Source organism: Aspergillus ibericus, assembly GCF_003184845.1.
Source record: "Aspergillus ibericus CBS 121593 unplaced genomic scaffold BO80scaffold_7, whole genome shotgun sequence".
Taxonomy (NCBI): domain Eukaryota; kingdom Fungi; phylum Ascomycota; class Eurotiomycetes; order Eurotiales; family Aspergillaceae; genus Aspergillus; species Aspergillus ibericus.
The window spans coordinates 396,488-417,080 of NW_020292105.1; the positions used below are offsets into that span (position 1 = coordinate 396,488).

The following is a 20,593-nucleotide window of genomic DNA, read 5'->3' on the forward strand; positions in this document are numbered from 1 at the left end:
TGCAAGAGATTCGTTGCCATTTGTATGCTGCCTGAAATGGTGTTGCAATGTGCAGAGAAGTGGGACTCGACGATCGTAATAACCAAGCCACTGCTATGTAGAACCCTTGCGACCGTGCGTGTGAAATCATCTTGTTGATTCGGACCATTTGAGGTAAATCATATCATCGTACCGCGCTCGAAACTGTCACGAATTTCTGTAGTATACTGAAAGGCCGTCAGTTCGATGCTCAGAGACCGGATAAACATGAAACATACCTTGTTATAGAAGCGCGCCAGCTTCTGGTTGAACTGCTTGTTCTTCTCGTTGATGTAGGTGACGTCGCCGTCATCGTCACCGCGGCGATCCCTCCGCTTCTTAAGCCGGACCTCCTCGGCCTTCCTAAGGTTATCCACTAGCTTGTCAACTGCGGCACGATCAGGCTTGTTTTCCGTAAACCCAACACTGTCAGCTGTAGAATAGAAGGAACCGTTCTTGTCCACAGCAATCATTTCACCGTCATTGGTCTCAACGATCTCGAGGTCGCCATTCGCAGCAGCTTTTTCGATCGCTGCCATTTTCTCCCTCTCGTAGCTTTCGAGGTCGGGCTGCACTTCTCGCAGCTGCCTCTTGTAGACTTTCCGGGCGTCCTGGGTGTAGTCCTGGAATGCAACATTGTCGCGATGGCGCTGCTTCTTTTCCATTCGCTTGTCCCACTTCTCCGACTCATCGATGGTCCAGTCCCAAGCACGCTTACGTTCAAAGTCCTCGCCAGCGGCTTCCGTGTCTGCCTTGAGAAGGTTGTGCGATGCGAAAGCATGTTTACGGGACAGCGATGAAAGGAGCGACGGATCTGTTGCGAGACGCTGTGTCTCGGCAGCGGTTTCTTTCAAATTGCGCTCGGTGGCGGTTTTCTGATTTGATGTCAGCGCAAGCCTAGTCGAAAATGACCACTGGGCACGAAGTACTTACTGCGCGAGCCTTAAGGGCCTTGAATCTTTCTTGCCGTTGGCGGGCTTTCGAAGCGGCATCATCCTCGTTCTTGTCCGAGGACTCTTCTTTCGCGCCAGCGTTTGCGGCCGATTCCCCTTCAGCCTCTTTTAAAGGCGATCCGGATTCCTTGCTATCACCATCGAGTTGTTCGATCTCTGCGGACTGCTTGGGGTTCTCCTTGGCGTCGGAAGGGCTGGATGTAGACTGCTCGGCAGGCATATTGCACGTATGTGTCACAAGTAAAGCCCACGAGGCGCTATTCGAAAGGCAAATAGGGATGGTCAATTCGAAAGCTTCGGTGATCGAGTTGAACGGGAACCACGCCAAGTGAGTCTCAGTTTCGAGTCGCTGGTTGCCGTGGTCCACCGCCCCGCTGACCGCCTTTCCCCTGGTGGATTGCGCTGGTGTTATCCGCTGTTGTCTCCACCCCCTCCCCGGATTATCGCTTGCACGCCGATTGAAGGCCTGCTCCCTCGCTTCACATTGCTTCTATCCAATGCCTTCAGGGAGTTGGCATCTATGTCACTGTACTCACGCATTGGGGCTGTAGCGCGGCAGCTGACGCGCATGCCATCTGGTGTCTCACCATCGCAGTGCCGCGCTTTTTCGGTAAACAACTGGAGAGCTTCATATACCCAGCCCACCCCGTCCCAGCTACTTAGATTCGCCCTCACGGGTACGACAAAACCTTCTCAAAACGATGTCTCCAATCCAGAACTCGACCAACATCTGTCGGAAATCTTTCTTGGAGACTGGCCACTAAAATCGTTACCTCCTCCATTCTGGGGTTCTTCTCAGCGGCAGACGGAAAGCCCCGATGATTTCGTGTCGTTCATGGCCATGACACATAATGTAAGGAATCTTCGTCACCTGCAGGTGTTTATCGAAAGGAACGTGAATGAGGAAGAGGGCAGCTTGTTGTTGCAGGCGCGATCCTGTACCCTTCTAGCGCAGGCGCTGAAACGTTGCCGACGGCGTAACTCATACGGGGAGATTCTCTCAGCGCTCAATGCCATCATTACAAGATTAGAGAAGCTGAGGTTACCGCGCTCCGGGGATATATACTTCCTAGGCATGTACTATGCTGCTCTCACATTGTCTGTACCGGCCCTTGAAAGGTTTATGGAAGGGTATGTTTCCGTTAGCTCGTCGCCCTTGGGTTTTCAAGCCAGCACATCTCTGGTAGATGCACTTCTCGATGCCCTCCACTCCATGAAGTTCCGGGGAAAGGCAGATAAGACACACATCATACTCGAAATGATCAATGGAAAAGATCAGTGCAGTCAAAGAAGCCTACACAATTTACTGTGCTGGGATAGTCCCGATAATCCGACAGCATCCAATGGACAATATCTCTCTTTGCTGGCTAGGCTGCGGAGCGAGAAGCTTCTAACCGAAGTATGGTCCCGGACGCTACAGAAGCTATCTTCTGGCTCCTCATCTGAACTGTTTGAGTCTGCATATTCTTGCGTGGTGGCTCTGGTCGATATCGGTGAAGTACCGAGAGCCTTACAGTACCTGACAGAAGTATCAGAACGCTCCAATGGTACTTTGCCTGGGATCTCGAGATTCAACGGTCTAACTGCTCTCCTTGCCTCTGAAGCCGTTAGTGCCCTACTGCCGCAGCTTGCAGGACGAAGGCAATACCTCAAGCTTCTTGAAGTTCAACTTGTGGACATCGAGAACAGATTAGGACTTCGCTGGGAGCCTGATGGACCATATCATACAAGTGCCTCTGACCCCCTCTTGGTTGCTTCGGAGCAGCCACTCCTTACTTTAGACGGTGACAGCACAGGTTATGAGACCACTGTACGCTTTTTCTCAGAGATGAAAGCGCTGGGATGCTCAAGGTCGGCGGCAGATCTTGGTAAAATTGCGGAACTACTTGATGAGCATGAAGGAGATGTGATATATGTTTCGATTCCATCGACTGGAGCCTCGAATTTCGAATATGCTTGGTTTCCTCGGCATTCTCCGGTTCAGTTTACGGGCGCCGTTTCATCGGCCACGGAAGATATTACTCCACCTTGGACACCTTCAACATTAGGTTTAATTCGAGTGAGCTACGACAACAATGGAACCCCTCTCACTAGTGAGCGCTCTGTACATGCGATGCAGCTCGGCCCTTTGGTGAGGAGACCCAAATGCATCCCTGACTCGGACCCGAATCACGCCCATCCCTGGGAAGAAACTGGACACATGGTTGCCTGGGATCGTGTTTATGGCAAGCTGATTGCTGTATTTGTCGGGCAAAGCAACGGTCCTATCGAGCATCGCATAGACTCTCGAGCTGCACGGCCACAGTCTGGTCTCAACGCAATCACGACAGTTGGTCTCCCTGGTGGTACGGCTACCTCCTCGAACAATGATATCATATTATCCATCGGAAATGGGTCTCTGTACTATCATATTGATACGGACCCAGGCCTAGACTTGATACTTTGACCGCCATGTGTGGTGGTCATTGGTGTACATAAGCAGTGAGCTTTTAGCGTTTGCTCGACATGCCTCACTGGACACTTGGTTCGGTGCCTCCTCTGCAACTATCAGAAATCAAGCGAGTAGGCGCGGGTTGGCCTCCAGACGCCGATTATTGCATTTCCACAAGTGCGTGTGCCTTAAGGTCTATATGCTAGCGTTGGTAAAGCTGCACTCTACCTGCGGGTCGCTTCCATCGTCCTCTTGCATAGAGGACAATGTAGGCACTGTGCCTAAATAATGATGGTACCAGTTGCATACAGTTCCTTTGGCTGTTCAACCCAGTAACAAGCAGATTTTGCACGGGATGCAGCTAGGCAGTTATATTGAGCACGGTGATGATGGTACACTCCCTCACTGACATAACCAAAGGTCGGCTCCATCATCCATGACTCCGAAAGCCGGCGTCTACCCCAACTATCCACGCCGTGCGCTATATGATTGCTTCCAGTCTGACGCTCTAGAGATGGCGAACTAGTATCTACTTGAGTCCAACGCTAATCTCCCGGGCAAGCCGAGGATGCTCGACACTGCGCGATAGCCCCATTCTACCGGGGAAGTCCGAAGCCAGAATATTAGCTCAGGCAAGCCACGTCAATATGTCCCGATGGGCGAGGCAAGCCGCAATATAGCCTATAGACCGATCGTATGCGTCTCACTGCGGTTGATGTTAGATAACATTATCTCGCACGTGAGCCGAAGTCCCTTGCGATCTTCTGTCAATTCTACGTCATTGCCTGTCACCATAGTGCTGGGTATGCGAATCTCCCAAGGTGGAGATATCTATGACTATGTTAATAGGCTAGAATTTCTCGCAGTTCAGCATTGCTTCCAAGGCCCACGGTAAGCCCTTATGAATGGGCCCGACTAATCACTGCAGGTCATGACCCCTTGTTTATGAAATCGAAATCTCATTTTAGTGTGCTCTCACAGTGTCACGCCTGGCGAAACACGTATTGTTGCAAGGTCATCGGCAGTGGTTCGCTGATATTTTCAAGTTGAATTTGGTGTATCGGCCAAATACACCACTGGTATGATCAGCGTCATCGGTTCTGCATGAAAACCAAATCCATGAAACTTCATTTCACGGACAGGGGATTCTATTAGAGCCACATCCAGGTTTGTACCATCTTGCCACCTTCGCTAAGAGGGTACAAAATGCTCCGTAGGATACATCCAGGAGAGAGTGCCGGGATACCCTGGCTTCGGGCGGGAGACTGGTGCAGACGCTTCAGAGCCAAGGCAAGCTTATCGGCCTTGAATGTCAGGTTATCCCGGCTCCCTTGCTCTCAGCAGCCCAGGGTCGACGTAGACTAATGGACGGAATTGGAAGGTCGATGGAGTATCCACCCATAGGATGTCGAAGATCTTCTTGCGTTGCAGATTCGCATTAATAGTTTACGATCGAAGCATTTTGTTGCCCTAGCAGGGGCACTGATGCGTCCGGGATTCGGTGTCCTCTTTTGCTTTTTCCCTAAAGAGTCTTAGTAACGAACGAGAAGTGTATCATGTCGTATTCATCCTCCTGAGCGTACTCCGTATGCGGTGGTCGAGTCAGAGGGTGCCATGCATGGGAATTTTTCAGGTGCTTCCAGAACACAGGCACTTTTGCTCAGGCCCAGGCTGTAGGCCCAAGTGTATCGAGATGAGGCGGGCGGCCCGTACTTCGGACGGAACCTTGGCTGCTGAAAACACCCGGTGAAACCAGAGGAAGGTTAGTAGTAGGCCCGCAGGTAAGGTTTTGTCTAAGATCTAGTGGCCGGCATGGTGTTCCCTTTCCTCGTGTCAGCATTTTTATCCCCATTTGGCCTTGCCATAATCCCGGACTGGCTCCAGTGGGCTGAGGAGAAGAGGTTGGGCTGGTAGAACGTAACAGTTGCTGTTGCTGGGTGGTGGATGGATGGTGGGTGGTGGTGCTGCTGCTCCTGCTATACGGCGGCGGCGGTGTTGGGCTCCGAGTCACTTGATCCCCCCTTCCTTTTCGTAATGCCGCAATCGACAGGTCAACGAGATCGCGGCCGACTCCTCCGCTCTCTTGCAACGAGAGATCTCCGATGTCCACGGATTTTTCCTGTCATCCAATCGGAGACACGCCTCCCCTTCCCCGTAAGCCTCTCATTCCAGGCCTTCCCCCAAGGTTAACCGGGATATTTGCAGACGACCGGTTGAGGCCCTTCGGTTTCTGACAAAGTTTCTCCTTCGGTTGCCTCTGGCGAACTCGCTGAAGGACTAGCCCCCCGTGTCTCGTTGGCTCCTACACGGGCAGTCCGTCTCAGTTGCCTTCTACAGGCAAATGGAGTGTGGCTGGCTACACGCAGCGTTAATTGAGATCCTACACCTTCGTCGAGTCAAGGTATCGATTTGTCCTACCTCAAACGCGAACGCAGGATTGTCCTCGGCGATAAAAGGGTGGATAAAACAGCCCACAGGGGGAAATCTCCAGGAATAGGCAAAAATGCCAATGGTCATGCATTATTCTGGACGGTCACCATGCGCGAACAGGATCATCGCCGTAGCCTCCAACCTACTGACTAACCAGTGCATTGCCAGTGCAGCTTCCGGGATCCCCAGGACCACAACCATGACTGCCTGGGTAGGAACACAGGGGGGTGGACACTGGAAACCCTTAGTGCGCATGCGGCACACCTGGATTCCGGGAATTAGAACACTGCATGGGCGTGTCGGTAGTAGTTCCATCGCCCTGGCGGTGGTTGACTCATCAGCATCCAGCCAATTCTCGTCATCCATCAAATCATCCAACCGTCAAGGATGTGACACATCGCTCGTCGTTGTCGGCAAGGCAACCACACATGCAGGAGCCCATCCACCTAAGAGGGAAAGGTGGACAGCTGTTACAGGGCTAATGCACGAAAAGTACCTCCATCGCCGACTAGGAACACCTCCCCGCGGCACCAGAGAGCTCCGATAACACAAGTCAGCTGAGATGAAACAGCCAGTGTGATATGTGGCGGTGACCACCGATCGATCTTCGATGGCTAGCATTCCTTGTACTGTTAGCCACAATAATCATCGAACGAGCGGGCCTCACAGCCCACTGTGTATACGCCCAACGGCTTTTTTTCTCGAGCTTAACTGATGGGAGCGATTCGATCCCCACGTAAGTAGGTGAGCCCAAGTTCTGCCTCTCTCTTGCTCCCTCACTTTCCTTTTATTTATTTGAATTATCATTATAGCTCTATATTCTTGTGGGCAAGAGACAACAATCATGCTTGGTCCCTGGGTCACTGAAAATATAGTTGTTGCGGAGAAAAGCTCACGATAGCCTAGTTTTAGATCCAAGCAGCTCAGCCAACCGACATGGTCCGTGCAGGAGCCCCAGTACCCACGATGAGCAATGACAAATCGGCATTACTCACGAACCTGGGTAGTCGGGGGCTGGATGGACTCTCCTATACCTCATGGCTACCATTTTTCATTGTACCACTGGTGCTCCTAGCTCCAGTGTGCACCAAATTCCATGCAGGGCTCTGGTTCCAGGCTAAAGACGTGGCAGCAAAGTAATATGGACGCTGTCGGATGGAAATCCCAGTCCCGAAGACACTAAGCAGCTGAGCAGCCGTGTTTGCCTAGCGTGCGGAAGAACGCCCGACGGTAGTGTCGGGATTTGCGGTCAATGGCCTTGTCCCAGGCTCAATAGTTGTCCTGGGGCTCCAGGATGATATCTATTACCGCACTGCTCCAGGAATAGTGATCTGCATATGGCCGATAGTTGGAAACAACGGTGAACTCTCAGATCTGGGCTCCACCAGACAGTCTTCTAGCTGATTCTCTGCGACTCTTGCAGCGTCATCTTCCGCTTTTCTCCCTTCTTCCCAGGCTGCAGCACACGCCAACATCGGGAATGGAATGCCGAGGCTTGCAAATCATAAGTATAGCACCAATTATTCCTTGCACCGATCAGCTGTTGGAGGTCCATCTAGCTGCATTGTGTGGATAGCGATCATGGAAAGCGATCCCGCAATCTGAACTGCGCTTCTCACGGCGTACGGAGTACATTTTCGCCAATCAACTAATTGGATATTCATCGTGGGGTCGATCTGCGCTTCTTTACCCTGTTCCATCTTTCTTTTCTTTTCTTTTTTTCTTTTGTCGCAGCTCGCCTCTTAAGACCTGGCCCGGGAATCCTGCCTCTGCACGAACTTCTCACCAGGTGGGTTCCTGCTGGCTTTCCAGATGATCGCGCATTTAGAATTTCAATCCTTCGGCAGCAGATCGCCCTAGTTCCCCAGGAAGTGGGTAAAATTTGGGCGCCATGGTAAACACACTTCAGCCTTTGCCTAGTCGCTTAGGAGCGACTTGTTGCATATACGGGATCCTGCTTCATAATTGGCCGTCGCAACGGAGATAGCGTCTCCTCAAGCTACGCTCGCTGCCTCGACGAATACCCGATGTCCACGGAATACCAGCCTCGGTTTTGGTGCTGTGACCAACGACACTTTCGCCTAGTCGTCATACTGGCGGTTACAGAAGCTAGATGGGCCCATATCAGAAATCAGAAGGGGGTCGCCGACTGAAACCTTACTAGTAAAATCGATGGTCGCGCATGATCCTGGCTGTGTCCTCCGTACAGGCGATCGGTCTGGCCACTAGCAAAACCCACTATCAAATTGTCAAATACGGGGGAATCGGAGAAGCAGAGGATGGAGTAAGATTCTCAGGATTCGGGGATATAGATGGCTGGATCCTGTCAGGGACGCAGTGTCGCTGCATGTCTGAATTTTCTCACAATGCCACACACATACGCAGTGGGCACGCACAGGCTCTCACAAAAGCATCGCCCAGCCCATTTCCCCAGATCCGCTTCTTTTCTTGCACGGCCACAGGCTGCGATATAGTGCCAATAACCTCCGGCCATTTACCTGCTTGGCTTAGGGTTAGTACTACTGTTCTCTCTATTCTCCTCTCCTTCTGGTGTGGTCATCAGACACGCTTACCTCAAGTTGATACAGGGCCACAATTCATGGTGCTTGCCTTGCCGCTACTTGCGCCGGTGTGAGTCGTGCTGCGATCTGGTTGGGTAGTGGTGGGCACTTCTCTTTTCTTTTTCTCCCTCCTTCGTCCGTGCTTTCTTTTTCTTGCTTGGGGTCCTCCCCAGACAATTGCTTTGTGGTCAACCCTTGAAAATCATCAAGGAGAGCTAACGTATGCATGTCACTCTACCCAGCTACCCTGGTAGGTTGGAACGGTCACCCACGGCAGACCATGTTGCTCGAACCCTCGGCCTTTAAAGAAGCGTCTTAAACCTACCGCACAGTCGACCTGTGAAGAGACTTTGGCGCTCGGTATACCGTTACGTAGTACTTGGCCATTTTGTTTCAGTGGCTTGCCGGCCCCTGTCGATTATCCTCTCCAGATTGGGCATCATTCAACCTTTCTCTTAAGTTGGCGATACCTTGCTTCACCAGTTCGGAGTTCCATATTGTGGATGCCTAGCCTGCAAAAACATCGGAAGATCGGCTTTTGGCACTTTTCAACCCGAGCAGGCCCTAGAAGAAAGAAAAAGGGTATTCGGGCTTCCGAAAGTCCGTATCCAACTGCATAGAATGTCGAGAACTCCGCTACCGCAATGGATGTATTCCGCCTCGAGTGGCCAGCATCCTGATGCAAAACCCCACGCCGCTGGCGATGACCACCACATGTTGGCGACACATCCAAATCAATATCATGTCGCGGAAGAACCGCCGCGATTCCGGTATCCCGATACTCAGCTCTACGAGTCGGCTTATATTCCCTCTGCATCGAATCCCAGGGTCCCTTATCATGGCAGACCTTGGGAAAGCATCCCAGATCCCAAATATAACTTTTCGCCAGCTCCTCCTGCCAACACGGTTGCCCCTGCTCAGTATGGAGTTCAGAGATCAAATGTCATGAGAAGCGTGGAGTATGGCTCGGCATCTGCCTCTGTCTCTAGCCCGTACCAGGATTCCAGTTACAGTCGCGGTTCTATTGGTTCTATTTCCGGGGTACGGGCAAACGACGTGGAGTCTCAGTATACACCCCTTTCTTTAGTCAGATCAGCGACCCCAATGCCATCCTGTCGGGAGTTGTGATTTCGAGATCTTGGTCGCTCTCTGAAATGTGCATTCTCCTGTCGCCCTGCCTCGAGCTGCGGTGTTTCATAAGTCCTTATACAATCACGGTGCTAACAATATACACGCAGATACAGTAGTAGCTCAGCGACATTCCCAAGTCCCGTTCACTCGGACGAGAGCTCCGCAGTTTATCCTGCGATTGCTCCTCCCATGAAACCTCAGGCACAGCAAAACCAGCGACATACTACATCCAGCATGCCTTCCGGCTTTGAAAGGCTACTGCATCACTCCCCGACTCCATCGCCGCCGCCGCGACGAACATCTACCACCTCACGGTATCACCTCTTCATCCGACAGCAGCCCATAGCAGCTCGGGCTTGCGGTGCCGGAGACCGAGACCGTCGACCTGTAGACCCACCACCCATCATCCAATTGCTCTTGACGGACTTTGACCCCAAAGGACCAGACGATATCGACGTTCTCCAAGATCCACGCTTCACCGTGGGCTGCTTCCTGGTCCCCGAAACGCGAGGTTCCTTTTCATCCGATCTCGATGGCGACAGCGCCCTACGAGAGGATCGCCTCGGAACTGCTCCCGGTCAGTCCACACCACTACTGTCGGGCAAAGCATTTGTTTCGCCTTTCTTCGTCGATGAAGATCCAGATCCAACTACCGCTCCCAGCCACCCATCAACGTTCGACTACATCCCCGAGAGAAGAATGCAGCTCGCTCCCCCTACCAACGGAGGCAGACATCCCGCGGCCTTCTTCATATTCTCCGACCTCTCCGTACGTACAGCTGGACTGTACCGCTTGCAATTCCGGCTCATGAATTGGGGTCTTGTCGAAGATACAGGGCAATCGATGCCCGTTCTTGCCGAAGCATGGTCTGATCCTTTCCGCGTATACCCTGCTAAAGACTTTCCCGGCATGAGAGACTCCTCGCGTCTCACGGAAGGTCTAAAGGAGCTTGGATTTGTCGAACTCAAGACCAGGGGGAAAGGCAAGGGCAAAGGTCGAAGAAGGTAATTTAGAAACATGGGGCATGAATGTGTGCATGCAGCATGGTCATGTTTTGTTTTCGTGGATTGACACTTTCCTTCCTACTCTCCCCTCGTTTCAAATCTTCGCCTTATCGGGCAGACGCCGTGGAAGGAATATAGGATACAATCAGATTACGTATGTTATATCGAACACGGTTCGGAAAGAGGTACATGATGTTGATGATGGAACGGCGGTATTTATATTCTCACCCCTTGAAACCCTTCTTACTTTCTTTTACTTCTTTTTCGTCTCGAGGCAGTGTCTCACCCATCCTAAGTAGTGGTACTTAGCTTCGGGGCATCTCGTGGGCTATACAGACACATATTTGTATATAGTTCCTCACCTATTATGAATTGGTTGGATGCAAGTGAAAGTCAAATAGGCCATTCGGTTTTTATATGGGATAACAATACGAAATTCATGGAACCAAAGTATTGGGGATTGCGCTAAAGACAATACTGTATGGAATTTTTCTTTATCTACAATTCTGCGTATCATTACTTCTCAAGAGAGCACCCCCACATAGTATAGTCAATATCAGATTGGCCGCGGGATAAATCAATCTCGGGTACAAATAAGGATAGTACAGAAAGACCGTGGACTGTACCCAATGTACGGCGACGTAAATTTCGAATTGATAGGTCCGGCGGGCCTTTCGTTTACTAGTACTTACTACTACCACCAATACCTACCACTGCTGTATGACCCCCTCCAATCATTGGTCACAACGCATCAGTCAGTCATCTAGTCTATCAAAGATGTATACTGAAATAGAGAGTATACCGCTTCTACACTCTCCCTTGGGAAACTCTACCCGAAACTCTTCCATCTTGTTCACACATTGTCCATTTCAATGCGATAATAATGTACACTCGCCGCCTTTTCCGCCCGCTTTCCGGTTATATCAGAACAATCTTAAGAGATATATGACGGAGAAAAGAAAAGAGATAGATAGAAAAAACACACACAGTACATGACGACGAAAAAGGGTGGTGCGAGACAAAACTCCAGCTCGATGATGCAGTCCAATCACAACGTCCCGGCCCCCGAACCCAAAACCCCCGATGTTAAAGCATATCTGCTCCAAACAACAGGAGGAGGACCGGGTGACCCGGTAGCATTAAAAAGTCCCCGGAAGCCGAAGCCGAGAGTGAGTATAATAGCCCGTTTAATCCATGGTGGCCTTGGCGCCGACAGCCTTGAGGGTCTCCACGATCTTCTCGGCCTCCTCCTTGGGGACGGACTCCTTCAGGACCTTGGGAACGGACTCGACGAACTTCTTGCTGTCGACCAGGGACAGGCCGAGGAGGGTCTTGATCTCCTTGATGACCTTGGCCTTGGAGGAGGCCTCGACGGACTCGAGCTTCAGGTTGAACAGCGTCTTCTCCTGGGGAGCAGGAGCGGCCTCGTCTTCCTCAGCGGCGGCGGGAGCGGCGGGTCCAGCGGCCATGGCGAAACCGCCAACGGGGAGGTCGGGGATATTCAGGCGGGACTAGATTGGAGAAGGGCAGGTTAGCGGTGAATCCTGGGGGAATTGGTGGATGGTTTCTGCATCGAAAGGCATGGGGTTCACGTCGGAATAGGCATGGGTTAAGTTTGCGACATATGCCCTGCAAAGCAAAACAACATACCTTCAGGCTGGCCACGAGGTCGGCGGTCTCCAACAGCGTCAATTGGCTGATCTGGTCGACAATCTGGGTGATCTTGGGGTTGGCAGGAGCAGCAGGGGCCTCCGCCTCAGTGGACTGCCATCTCCGACTGATTGTCCGCTGGGACAGGTATGAGGGAGCAAGGCGCAGGGTAGCGGTAGGGCGGACAATCTGTCTGCAGCAACGAGCTGCGGCCTGGGCGGAAACGGACATTATGGATGTGGAGTGAGGCGATCGGGACGGAAACAGGGACAGACGAGGAACCGAGGAGGGGGGTTGACCGAGGAATTGAAGCTGCTCGAGATAATCAAATGCTCGAAGAAGGCCTTTGCGGGAAAAGAAAGTCGAGCGTCGGCCCGGAAAATCCAGTCACGTCACGTGACACCGGCCGGCCGCCCAGGGACGGTGATGGCTCTCTACCATGAACTATATAGTACTGCGGGAGCTACTCAGGCGTCGAGGAATAATTTAAACGCAGCTAGAGAAGGTGCAAGGGTTTACTGCCAGCTCGAGTTGGAACAATCTCAGTAGATCGGCCACCCAATTTCGGCCCAAGGTATCAACATGGACAATATTACCACTACCTCACAAGGCATTATACACTCCCGACATGTCGGGCCAGCTGACGTTCATGATTATCGTGTCTCTATCACATTTTTGCGTTTTGGACCACATTGAATATACTGCTCTCCGCCTTACATTTAGTCCTCGTCCCAGTTGGGGTTAGGACCCGGAGGCTTGGGTCCGCCCGCCTGTCGAGCAACGATAATCTGATCGACGCTGAGGACCGTCCGTGCGGACTCACTAGCGAGGCGGATGGCCCAGCTCTTGGACGCCAGCAAGTCCAGAATACCCTCCTCCACAGTGTCGAGGGTGCCAGACGGGGTGCTCGCCTCCAGGTCCACACCAGTGGTCCAATAAGGCTCCTCCCCGGAGCTACCTTCTTCCTCCGAGGAATCCTCTGACGATTCGGCGTTGGTGCTGGTATGATGGTGGGCAGTGTAAAGACGAGAGAGGACCTCAGTGGCGTCCAGACCGGCAGACTCCGCCAAAGTACGAGGGATCACCTCAAAAGCCTCGGCGTACTTGCGAATGGCGTGCTGGGGCAATCCGGGAGTCCGGTCAGCGAATGCAGAGATCTTCTCAACAAGTTGGATCTCAGTAGCACCGGCACCAGGGACCAAACGGGAATCCTTGGTGATGGCCTTGACTGCATTGACACCGTCGTCAATGGCACGTTCAACGTCATCCAGGTGGTTCTGAGTGGCACCACGCAGGACAATGGTAGATGTGCGAGTAACGGCGTTGGCATCTTCTTGGCGGAAGACAGTGACACGGTCACCACCAATCTCGGTGGTCTCGACAACGTCGATAGAGCCCATCTCATCGGGCATGGGGGCACCCAGACGAGCGAGAGGGGTGGCACCCACCACACGGCAGAGTCGGCGCAGCTCGAACTTGGACAGGATCTTGATAACGAGGATGTTGAAGCGGTTCAGGTAGTGCATGGCCAGATCACCGACGGTGGAACCGCAAACAACGACACGAAGACCAGAGTCGTAGAGCTCCTTGATGGCCGCCTCCAGACGCTCCTCCTCACCCTTTGTGAAGTCCAACATCTCCTGCGCGCTCTTGAGAAGAACGGTGCCCTTGGTCTCGGTCTGAGAGATATCAATGGGGCAGCTGAAGACACCGACCTTCGCCTTGGTGGCCTTCTTGATCACACCATCGGGCTCCCTGCCAAGAACCATACCCTTGATGACACGAGACTGCTCCAAGCTACCACCCATGATCTTCACCACACGCACGTTATCGACGTTGAAGTTAGCGGGGTTCCGGGGCAGAACGGCGAGGACTGCCTCCGCAACCAACGAGGCCAGGAGGTCTTCGGTTCCGGACTGCTTGCTGGCGACGACTGTACGAAGAGCCTTGCTGAGTTCAGCTTCAGAGCGAAGCTCCTGGAGGCGATCGACCTCGAGTTCTATAAGAATTCGAATGTCAGCACATGTGGGAGGGATGATGTTCCTGCCCAGGGGAGCCGCTGGGAGCCCCTGAACGTGTTGTAGAATCAAGAACCAAGAACAACCCACCTTCCAGGACTCCGAGAGCGTAGTTCTGAGCCTTCTCATAACCTTGCACAATATCGCTGGTCTTCAATCCCATGCGCAACAACTCCTCGGCCTTCTTCAGCAACTCTCCAGCCAGAATGATGACCAGGTTGGTGCCGTCACCCATCTCCGAGTCCTGCTGTTGACTCGCCATCACGAGCAACTTGGCAGCGGGGTGAACAACATCCAGCTCGCGCAGGATTGTGGCCGCATCGGAGGTGAGGATCATCTTCTGCAGGTGGTTGATCACGATCTTGTTGCGACCGTACGGGCCAAGCGACGTTTGGACAGTCTGGGCGATGGCCTGGCAGGCTTCGATGTTGCGGATGACCGCACCGTCTTCGGCATCATGACTGTTGGATGCAGTCAGTTAGTCAATGAATCAAGCCATGCCATCAATGCCAGTGATTGCCGGAGCCTGATATGGATATTCCGTCATGCGTGATTGCCTTGAGGGGCGGGACATTCCACCACGGGGTTCGCTTACCTCTGATACCCAGGCTTGAAGAGACCAGCCTGGGAGGGACCGGGCATAGACAACGACATGATGACTGTATCCTTCCTCCGGGGTTCAGGGAAGAATCAAGAGAGAAGAGATGGGGGACTGCCACAACGCTGTCCTGAAGCTGTTCTGGGAATTTTCGACGGAGCTCCGAGACGGTCTGGCGGCGGCTGTTTGCCTGGTTTGCACGCGGAGGGGCTTCAGGGCACAACCGATGGTCCTTGCTTCATCATCCAGTGTTGCAGCTGGAATATGCAATGAGCAATGATCTTTATTTACTACAGATACAGATTCTTCCACTAATTGACACCGCATCTTCCATTTTCCCGATTCTCAGTACAAGACTCACCACCCAGCAACCGCTCCGCCTAATTCCATACTATAGGGAGCCATCATGACAGTCACGACAGATCAACACTCTCACACTCTTCGACAGGCTTCAGGTTAAATGCCCTGTAGCCCCCCTGCCAGCTCAGTCCGACCCTTTCCCGTGCATACTCTCTCAGCGTCTCTTCATACTTCCCAATGACCTCCACGCCAATCTGCTCGCCCTTCGCCTCGACGAGCCTGCGAACCAGCTCCGCCGCGTCATGCAATGCCGTATTCACGCCCTGTCCACCAGTTGGAGGCATAACATGAATTGCATCTCCCAGAAGCGTCACTCTCGGATTGGGTTCCCACGCCGGCAAATCCGGCCTGACCGAAGACATCCTCAGCGTTGATGTCTGCGTGACGTCCTGCTCCTCAAACAGGACCCGAACAGACGGATGCCACTTCTCAGACAACGCCAGGGACAACCGGGCAGATTCCTCCCCATTCAACCTCAGCGTCTGCTCATCCGGCAACGGAATAAAAGACCGATGAGCAAGGAGCACCCAATACACATAATCCTGCGGCAACTTGATACCCAACCCCTCTCCTTTCGGAAGCCGCATCGGCTCAAACAGCAACGTCTTCGGCGCCCTCGAATCCCCATCAACAACCAGCGACATCCCCTCCCAACACTTCTCATGAATCCTCTCCTCCAACCCCCTCGTGATATGCGTCTTCCCATAAATCATCCGCATCCCCGTATCAACAAACGGATACTCGGGCAAAAGCTGCCTCCGGACCTGCGATCGCGCCCCGTCCGCACCCACCAGCAGCGCCCCCTCATACGAGCTCCCATCGCTGAAATGCGCCACCACACCATCCCCCTTGACCTCATACCTCGTGAACCGTTTCCCGAAATGCACATCCTCCCCAAGCCCAGTGAGAAGCACTTCGCGCATCGTCCCACGATCCACCGTGAACGGCTTCAACTGTCCATGTATCCCAGGCGGCGGACCACCACCAAGAGCACCCGAGGGAAACGCTTCCCCCGTGACGGCATCCAATCTCGCTCCAGACCCAGGGGGTCCATCAATGGCAGCTGTCTTCTCAAACAGCGTCCACACATCAGGCGTGAGAAGGGAGGGCAGATCGTCCTGGGATACACGTAATCTGTACCCCTGTGCGCGAAAATCCTGCTTCGCGTCTCGCTCGAAGACCCGGAAGGGAATGTTATTCTTTCGTAGACCCTGGGCTAGAGCAAGACCGCCTAGTCCCCCACCGGCGATGAGAACCCGGTTGGACATGGTGAGTTGATTAACACTGTAGTAATAGTCGTAATAGCAGTAGTAACTCAATCAATCAATCAATCAATCAACCAACCAAGAACAAAGAGATAATCCCCTAATAACAATAATAGTGCGACGTAGTAGACAACCTACCATTTATACCGCATCAGACAGCCAACCATCAACATCGGTACTTTCTACCCCCCGACACCGACGCCCCGAGACAAACCAAAATCTAAACCCAAACACGGTGTCGTTGGTCCGACCATCCGACTGGCCGTCTTACGGGGCTAGATTCTCTGCCTACTACACAATTAGGTATGTAGTTGATCGAATTAGGGAATCAAGGTGAGTCATATCGAAAGGAAAGGGTGGGTGGGTTCAGTAGAGCAGGTTTATTGAAGGAGTGGAAATGTCCCCGATTAGTATTTAGGTGTGTGTGTGTATGTAGGGTGAAATCGGATGATACATGAGAAACCGAAATAGATTGACAAATCAATAGATAAATACAAAGGTATAGAACGGATGGCTTGAAACAAGCACGCTATGCCTAGTACGTCAGATGGAAAAAAAGAGATGGTGAATCGCTCGCTGGAGGATATCACAGGGCGCGATATAACAAGACGGTGGGAAGATCTCTATAAATCTATTCATTTCTCGGGACAGAACAAGGGTTCGTCATCATCGTGTTCCCAGTTTCCGTAGTGATCGACTGCGTCGCCGAAGCCAGAGACTGTGGAGTTGATGGTTAGTATGGTTTGATTTGGTTCGGTTTTTGAGGGATAGAGTGGTGGTGGTGATGGTGAGGGAGGGAGGGAGGGAGGGTGATTGGGATTGGGGTTGCTTACCGTAGCCTCGCATGAGATGGCATCCGCTATCCTCGTATAGTGCTTCGGCTCTGTATAGCCTGCATTCGGGGTTAGTAGGGCTCAATCGAAGGAGGGTGGGTTATGGTACTTATTGCCCAAGTCTTGCATACGGGTGAAATGCTTCCATGGGTTAGCCTTGAGCGTAGGAGAGGAGTATTTGTTCGGAGTAATGTCTGGCTCACCGTTGGATGTGTTGACATGATCTGAGGTACAGCCTCGCCATCGAGCTTGTGGTTGCGTTCCCAACTAAGAAAGCAGGTTAGCCTCGGGAACGGAGGATATCCACATACGATCGAGGCTTTTCACTTACAATTTGACCGCAGCGCCGGGGTTGTAGCACGCTTTGGCCATTAGCACTAGCGAGCAGGGTTAGTGGCATGGCATAAAGGTGGACGGCAGGGCTGTTATACTCAATCCGATAGTGTCGGCCTCCGCCTGGTGTAACGGTCAGTGGGCATTGATTCTGACTCGTGAGCCCATGGATCGGATCTCACCTCCTGCTCTCGCGATTTGGGCAGATTAACGTCGCTCTTGATTAAACCAGAGGCGAGTTGTCCCAAATGGCCGAAAATGGTGATTAACGCATAACGAATGAGGGTTCTAAAGATATCACGGCTCATCTCTTCTGCGGCATGGCCGGCAAGCACATGGGCAATTTCATGACCCAGCACAGCCGCAAGACCATCGGTATCCTTGCAGAGCGGTAAAATGCCCGTAAACACGAAGACCCTGCCTCTGTGGTGTAATGCCACAAATTAGTCAAGTCGCCATAGGGCTGTGTCCGGAAATGAACCGTACCCGGGAAGGACAAAAGCGTTCTCTTCCGAGAAATCATTAATGACATGCACTTTCCAGTCCGCATAGTGTATCGGTGCATGAGCGACCAGTCGGGCGCAGACGCGGTTCACCTCCTCACTGAAAAAGTCGTCAGCGGGCAAGATTCTTCCCTCCACCTGGCTGAGGATATTCCGGTATTCACTGTCTCCTATTTGCCTCTCCAGCCAGGGAGGTACGCAGTTGAATCGCCGGCGACCTGTCAGCTAAGGGCGCATAACGTCAGTCATGGGATCCTGCACTGATAGACGGTATATAAAGCACAGCCAATGACTCACCTCCACGGTTTCCATGTTGTAGTAGTATAAACCAAGCAATAGAAGGCAGGACGACATGATGGAGCTCATGAATTTCCAGATCATACTAAACTCCTCTTTCGCCCAGTCAAGGGAATGCTTGGAATTGGGGTCGTCCCATCCATCGCTGCGAGCGGACCGAGAGAATGGACGGTATAGGAAGCAGCCAAAGGCTTGTGTTGAGGGCAGAAGAGCCGCTGAACTGGGACCGCGAAATCGTCCTGAGGTTGCGGAGCGAGGAATCTGAGATGGGATGCGGGAGCTCGAGGCTGTGACCGGCCGGAGAGAGACGCGGGAGAAGGCGCGCACTATTGGGGGACGGAACATGGCGAGTCACTTCGCATGGTATGTGACTGGCTATGCCGAAGAGAAATCTGCCTGGATGGCCCAAGAATTGCTGAACAGCAAGCGCAGCAGAGAGCAAAGAGCAGCGAGCAGAAAACTGACAGGATCGGACTCCCGCCCGGCCAATGAGCGGGCCCCAATTCCTCAGGCACATCTCCCAGTCCCGGGACGATAGAACAAGTTACTCGACGTGAATCGCCCAAAATTCATCTTTTGTGCATGATACCTCTGGCAACAAGATGATGATTGTTGTAGTTGCTGCTGTTGTTGTGCCCCTGGTGTGTGGGTGTAGAAGAAATTACTGTACTAAGGCGAAGCCCGGCTCAAAGATATATTGAGTCATGCAGTGGCACAACTAGACACCCAAGTACGCAGCAGAAATAATGACTGGAACAAAATGAATCCCACATATGATTATCATGAGTGGGAACGCATCATCTCATTGTTTCTCTGTAGATCTAGAATTGATCTAGTGTGGAATGTAAATCTTGATAAATATAGTAACCGGACCTCATGGCATCCACTCACGGGAAGAATTCCCACCTCGACAAGAATAGGCAGTCCAAACGTGCCTCCAGGACCGGACTAGTCTGAAGTCTGAAGCCTATTAGCTTGCTGCAGCAATATAGTCAAATTTAATTATAGTATCAAGTGGCTCACAAGCATCGGACCGTGCTAGCATGCAACGACCAGTAAGCCGCCTCAGATGTCGATCTTCACGATGAACTCATGGCCAGTCATCATCGGCCGAAGCTCACGCGATGAAACCCTCCTCAGAGGATTCGCCGGACAGCTCAACACCAGGAGAGCATCACGACTGCTATTCTAGGACCAGCAGACCAACCTCGCCAACGCCAAATATCCAATGAATCCGCGTTCAATTCCGCGTTGATCTATATGATGCAACAAGTGTAGCATGTTCGATCCTCTCGGTCTCATTAGATCTTCAATGCCAATGATTATCCCGGCGGCTACGTGCAGGGCGCCATAGTTCTGGATCTGAAATGCCCAGCGGCGAGGCTGAATCAACAGTGGTAAGAGATATGCAGCTACCGCACGCAATAACAAGATGCAGTGTACGTTGAAGCTTACAGCCCAATGGATATTCCGCCATGACTTCATGGCTCATGCATACACTGCTCAGTTTTCTAAACGATATCTTTAGACATGTTACCCCTCTTTTAGACGCCGGGGAGGGTCCTCGATGCGTGGTGGGCGGCTATATTCAACACCACTGGGGATCCGCTGGTATCACATCGCTTCTTATTGGAAGATGCACGGGTTTCTATTCTGGGTGTTACTCGCTCGTAGATTGGGCTGGAAATGGTCCGAGAGGGATAGGATTTCGTTCAGGTCTGTCTATTTTGGTTAGATGATCGGCTTGAAGTTGAATCTGTTACGGTTGATCTAGTGATAATCTGTACCGCCAACTACTTCTCAGAATAGAAATTTTGTGTCTGCTTGGGTAATGCTTTTCCCAACTTGGTTCATTTTCTGTTCGTCGTCGATCTCGGAGAACTCTATTCCGGTTCGTTCTCATCAAGGGTCATGTATTGTCAGAGATGGATTACAGGTGTAGAGAGCAGAGTATTGCAGGAGTGGTGCTACTCGGGGGAGGATGCAAAATCAGGAGAATGTCACTCTTGAAAGAGCTTTATCTGAAGGATGTCTTGGACCTTCTGATACTAGCCGGACCAAACTACCCAGTAGAGCAACATTTCGAATGTGCTCGCAATCACCTGTGCGGCAAGCTCGACATGTATGGGGGCTAAACTATAGGGTATGGTTGCACCGTAAATAGAAAAGCGAGCAGCAAGCAAGAGTGAAGAACTCAGCTACTTCGAT

General features: G+C 52.2%; 11 protein-coding genes across 11 annotated transcripts; 4 read left to right on the plus strand and 7 right to left on the minus strand.

Annotated features, from left to right (window-relative positions):
- Nucleotides 1-158: 158 nt before the first annotated feature.
- On the minus strand, nucleotides 159-1,191 carry BO80DRAFT_348255 (pre-mRNA-splicing factor SYF2; the record flags this gene model as incomplete). The annotated part of the gene is made up of 3 exons (XM_025715450.1): nucleotides 159-206; nucleotides 258-893; nucleotides 952-1,191. The coding sequence occupies 3 exons, from the start codon at nucleotides 1,189-1,191 to the stop codon at nucleotides 159-161; spliced, it is 924 nt and encodes a 307-aa protein (XP_025578417.1).
- Nucleotides 1,192-1,423: 232 nt separating this feature from the next.
- BO80DRAFT_422473 (uncharacterized protein) lies at nucleotides 1,424-3,635 on the plus strand. The gene has a single exon (XM_025718829.1). The coding sequence runs from the start codon at nucleotides 1,492-1,494 to the stop codon at nucleotides 3,415-3,417; it is 1,926 nt and encodes a 641-aa protein (XP_025578418.1). The 5' UTR covers nucleotides 1,424-1,491; the 3' UTR covers nucleotides 3,418-3,635.
- Nucleotides 3,636-5,762: 2,127 nt separating this feature from the next.
- BO80DRAFT_255742 (uncharacterized protein) lies at nucleotides 5,763-6,538 on the plus strand. Its single transcript, XM_025714676.1, has one exon. The coding sequence runs from the start codon at nucleotides 5,906-5,908 to the stop codon at nucleotides 6,377-6,379; it is 474 nt and encodes a 157-aa protein (XP_025578419.1). The 5' UTR covers nucleotides 5,763-5,905; the 3' UTR covers nucleotides 6,380-6,538.
- A 1,235-nt stretch (nucleotides 6,539-7,773) lies between these two features.
- On the plus strand, nucleotides 7,774-8,863 carry BO80DRAFT_255848 (uncharacterized protein). The gene is made up of 3 exons (XM_025714679.1): nucleotides 7,774-8,344; nucleotides 8,421-8,463; nucleotides 8,636-8,863. Exons 1-3 carry the CDS (start codon nucleotides 8,015-8,017, stop codon nucleotides 8,710-8,712), a joined length of 450 nt encoding a protein of 149 aa, XP_025578420.1. The 5' UTR covers nucleotides 7,774-8,014; the 3' UTR covers nucleotides 8,713-8,863.
- On the minus strand, nucleotides 8,734-9,421 carry BO80DRAFT_255780 (uncharacterized protein). The gene has a single exon (XM_025714677.1). The coding sequence runs from the start codon at nucleotides 9,208-9,210 to the stop codon at nucleotides 8,833-8,835; it is 378 nt and encodes a 125-aa protein (XP_025578421.1). The 5' UTR covers nucleotides 9,211-9,421; the 3' UTR covers nucleotides 8,734-8,832.
- Nucleotides 9,422-9,758: 337 nt separating this feature from the next.
- BO80DRAFT_442097 (velvet factor family protein) lies at nucleotides 9,759-10,532 on the plus strand (the record flags this gene model as incomplete). Its single annotated transcript, XM_025721239.1, has 1 exon — nucleotides 9,759-10,532. One exon carries the CDS (start codon nucleotides 9,759-9,761, stop codon nucleotides 10,530-10,532), a length of 774 nt encoding a protein of 257 aa, XP_025578422.1.
- An 839-nt stretch (nucleotides 10,533-11,371) lies between these two features.
- Nucleotides 11,372-12,514, minus strand: BO80DRAFT_400347 (mitochondrial 54S ribosomal protein bL12m). Its single transcript, XM_025717515.1, has 2 exons — nucleotides 12,179-12,514; nucleotides 11,372-12,039 (listed from the first exon to the last, which is right to left on the minus strand). Exons 1-2 carry the CDS (start codon nucleotides 12,407-12,409, stop codon nucleotides 11,716-11,718), a joined length of 555 nt encoding a protein of 184 aa, XP_025578423.1. The 5' UTR covers nucleotides 12,410-12,514; the 3' UTR covers nucleotides 11,372-11,715.
- Nucleotides 12,515-12,664: 150 nt separating this feature from the next.
- BO80DRAFT_422479 (chaperonin-containing T-complex subunit CCT8) lies at nucleotides 12,665-14,930 on the minus strand. The gene is made up of 3 exons (XM_025718830.1): nucleotides 14,792-14,930; nucleotides 14,287-14,657; nucleotides 12,665-14,177 (listed from the first exon to the last, which is right to left on the minus strand). The coding sequence occupies exons 1-3, from the start codon at nucleotides 14,848-14,850 to the stop codon at nucleotides 12,898-12,900; spliced, it is 1,710 nt and encodes a 569-aa protein (XP_025578424.1). The 5' UTR covers nucleotides 14,851-14,930; the 3' UTR covers nucleotides 12,665-12,897.
- A 120-nt stretch (nucleotides 14,931-15,050) lies between these two features.
- BO80DRAFT_422480 (FAD-dependent oxidoreductase) lies at nucleotides 15,051-16,582 on the minus strand. Its single transcript, XM_025718831.1, has one exon. It carries the CDS (start codon nucleotides 16,420-16,422, stop codon nucleotides 15,208-15,210), a length of 1,215 nt encoding a protein of 404 aa, XP_025578425.1. The 5' UTR covers nucleotides 16,423-16,582; the 3' UTR covers nucleotides 15,051-15,207.
- Nucleotides 16,583-17,323: 741 nt separating this feature from the next.
- On the minus strand, nucleotides 17,324-18,730 carry BO80DRAFT_348114 (M48 family metallopeptidase; the record flags this gene model as incomplete). The annotated part of the gene is made up of 6 exons (XM_025715444.1): nucleotides 17,324-17,519; nucleotides 17,584-17,629; nucleotides 17,684-17,708; nucleotides 17,768-18,008; nucleotides 18,072-18,313; nucleotides 18,386-18,730. The coding sequence occupies 6 exons, from the start codon at nucleotides 18,728-18,730 to the stop codon at nucleotides 17,324-17,326; spliced, it is 1,095 nt and encodes a 364-aa protein (XP_025578426.1).
- Nucleotides 18,731-19,535: 805 nt separating this feature from the next.
- BO80DRAFT_422482 (uncharacterized protein) lies at nucleotides 19,536-19,871 on the minus strand. Its single transcript, XM_025718832.1, has one exon. The coding sequence runs from the start codon at nucleotides 19,860-19,862 to the stop codon at nucleotides 19,695-19,697; it is 168 nt and encodes a 55-aa protein (XP_025578427.1). The 5' UTR covers nucleotides 19,863-19,871; the 3' UTR covers nucleotides 19,536-19,694.
- Between the last annotated feature and the right edge of the window lie 722 nt (nucleotides 19,872-20,593).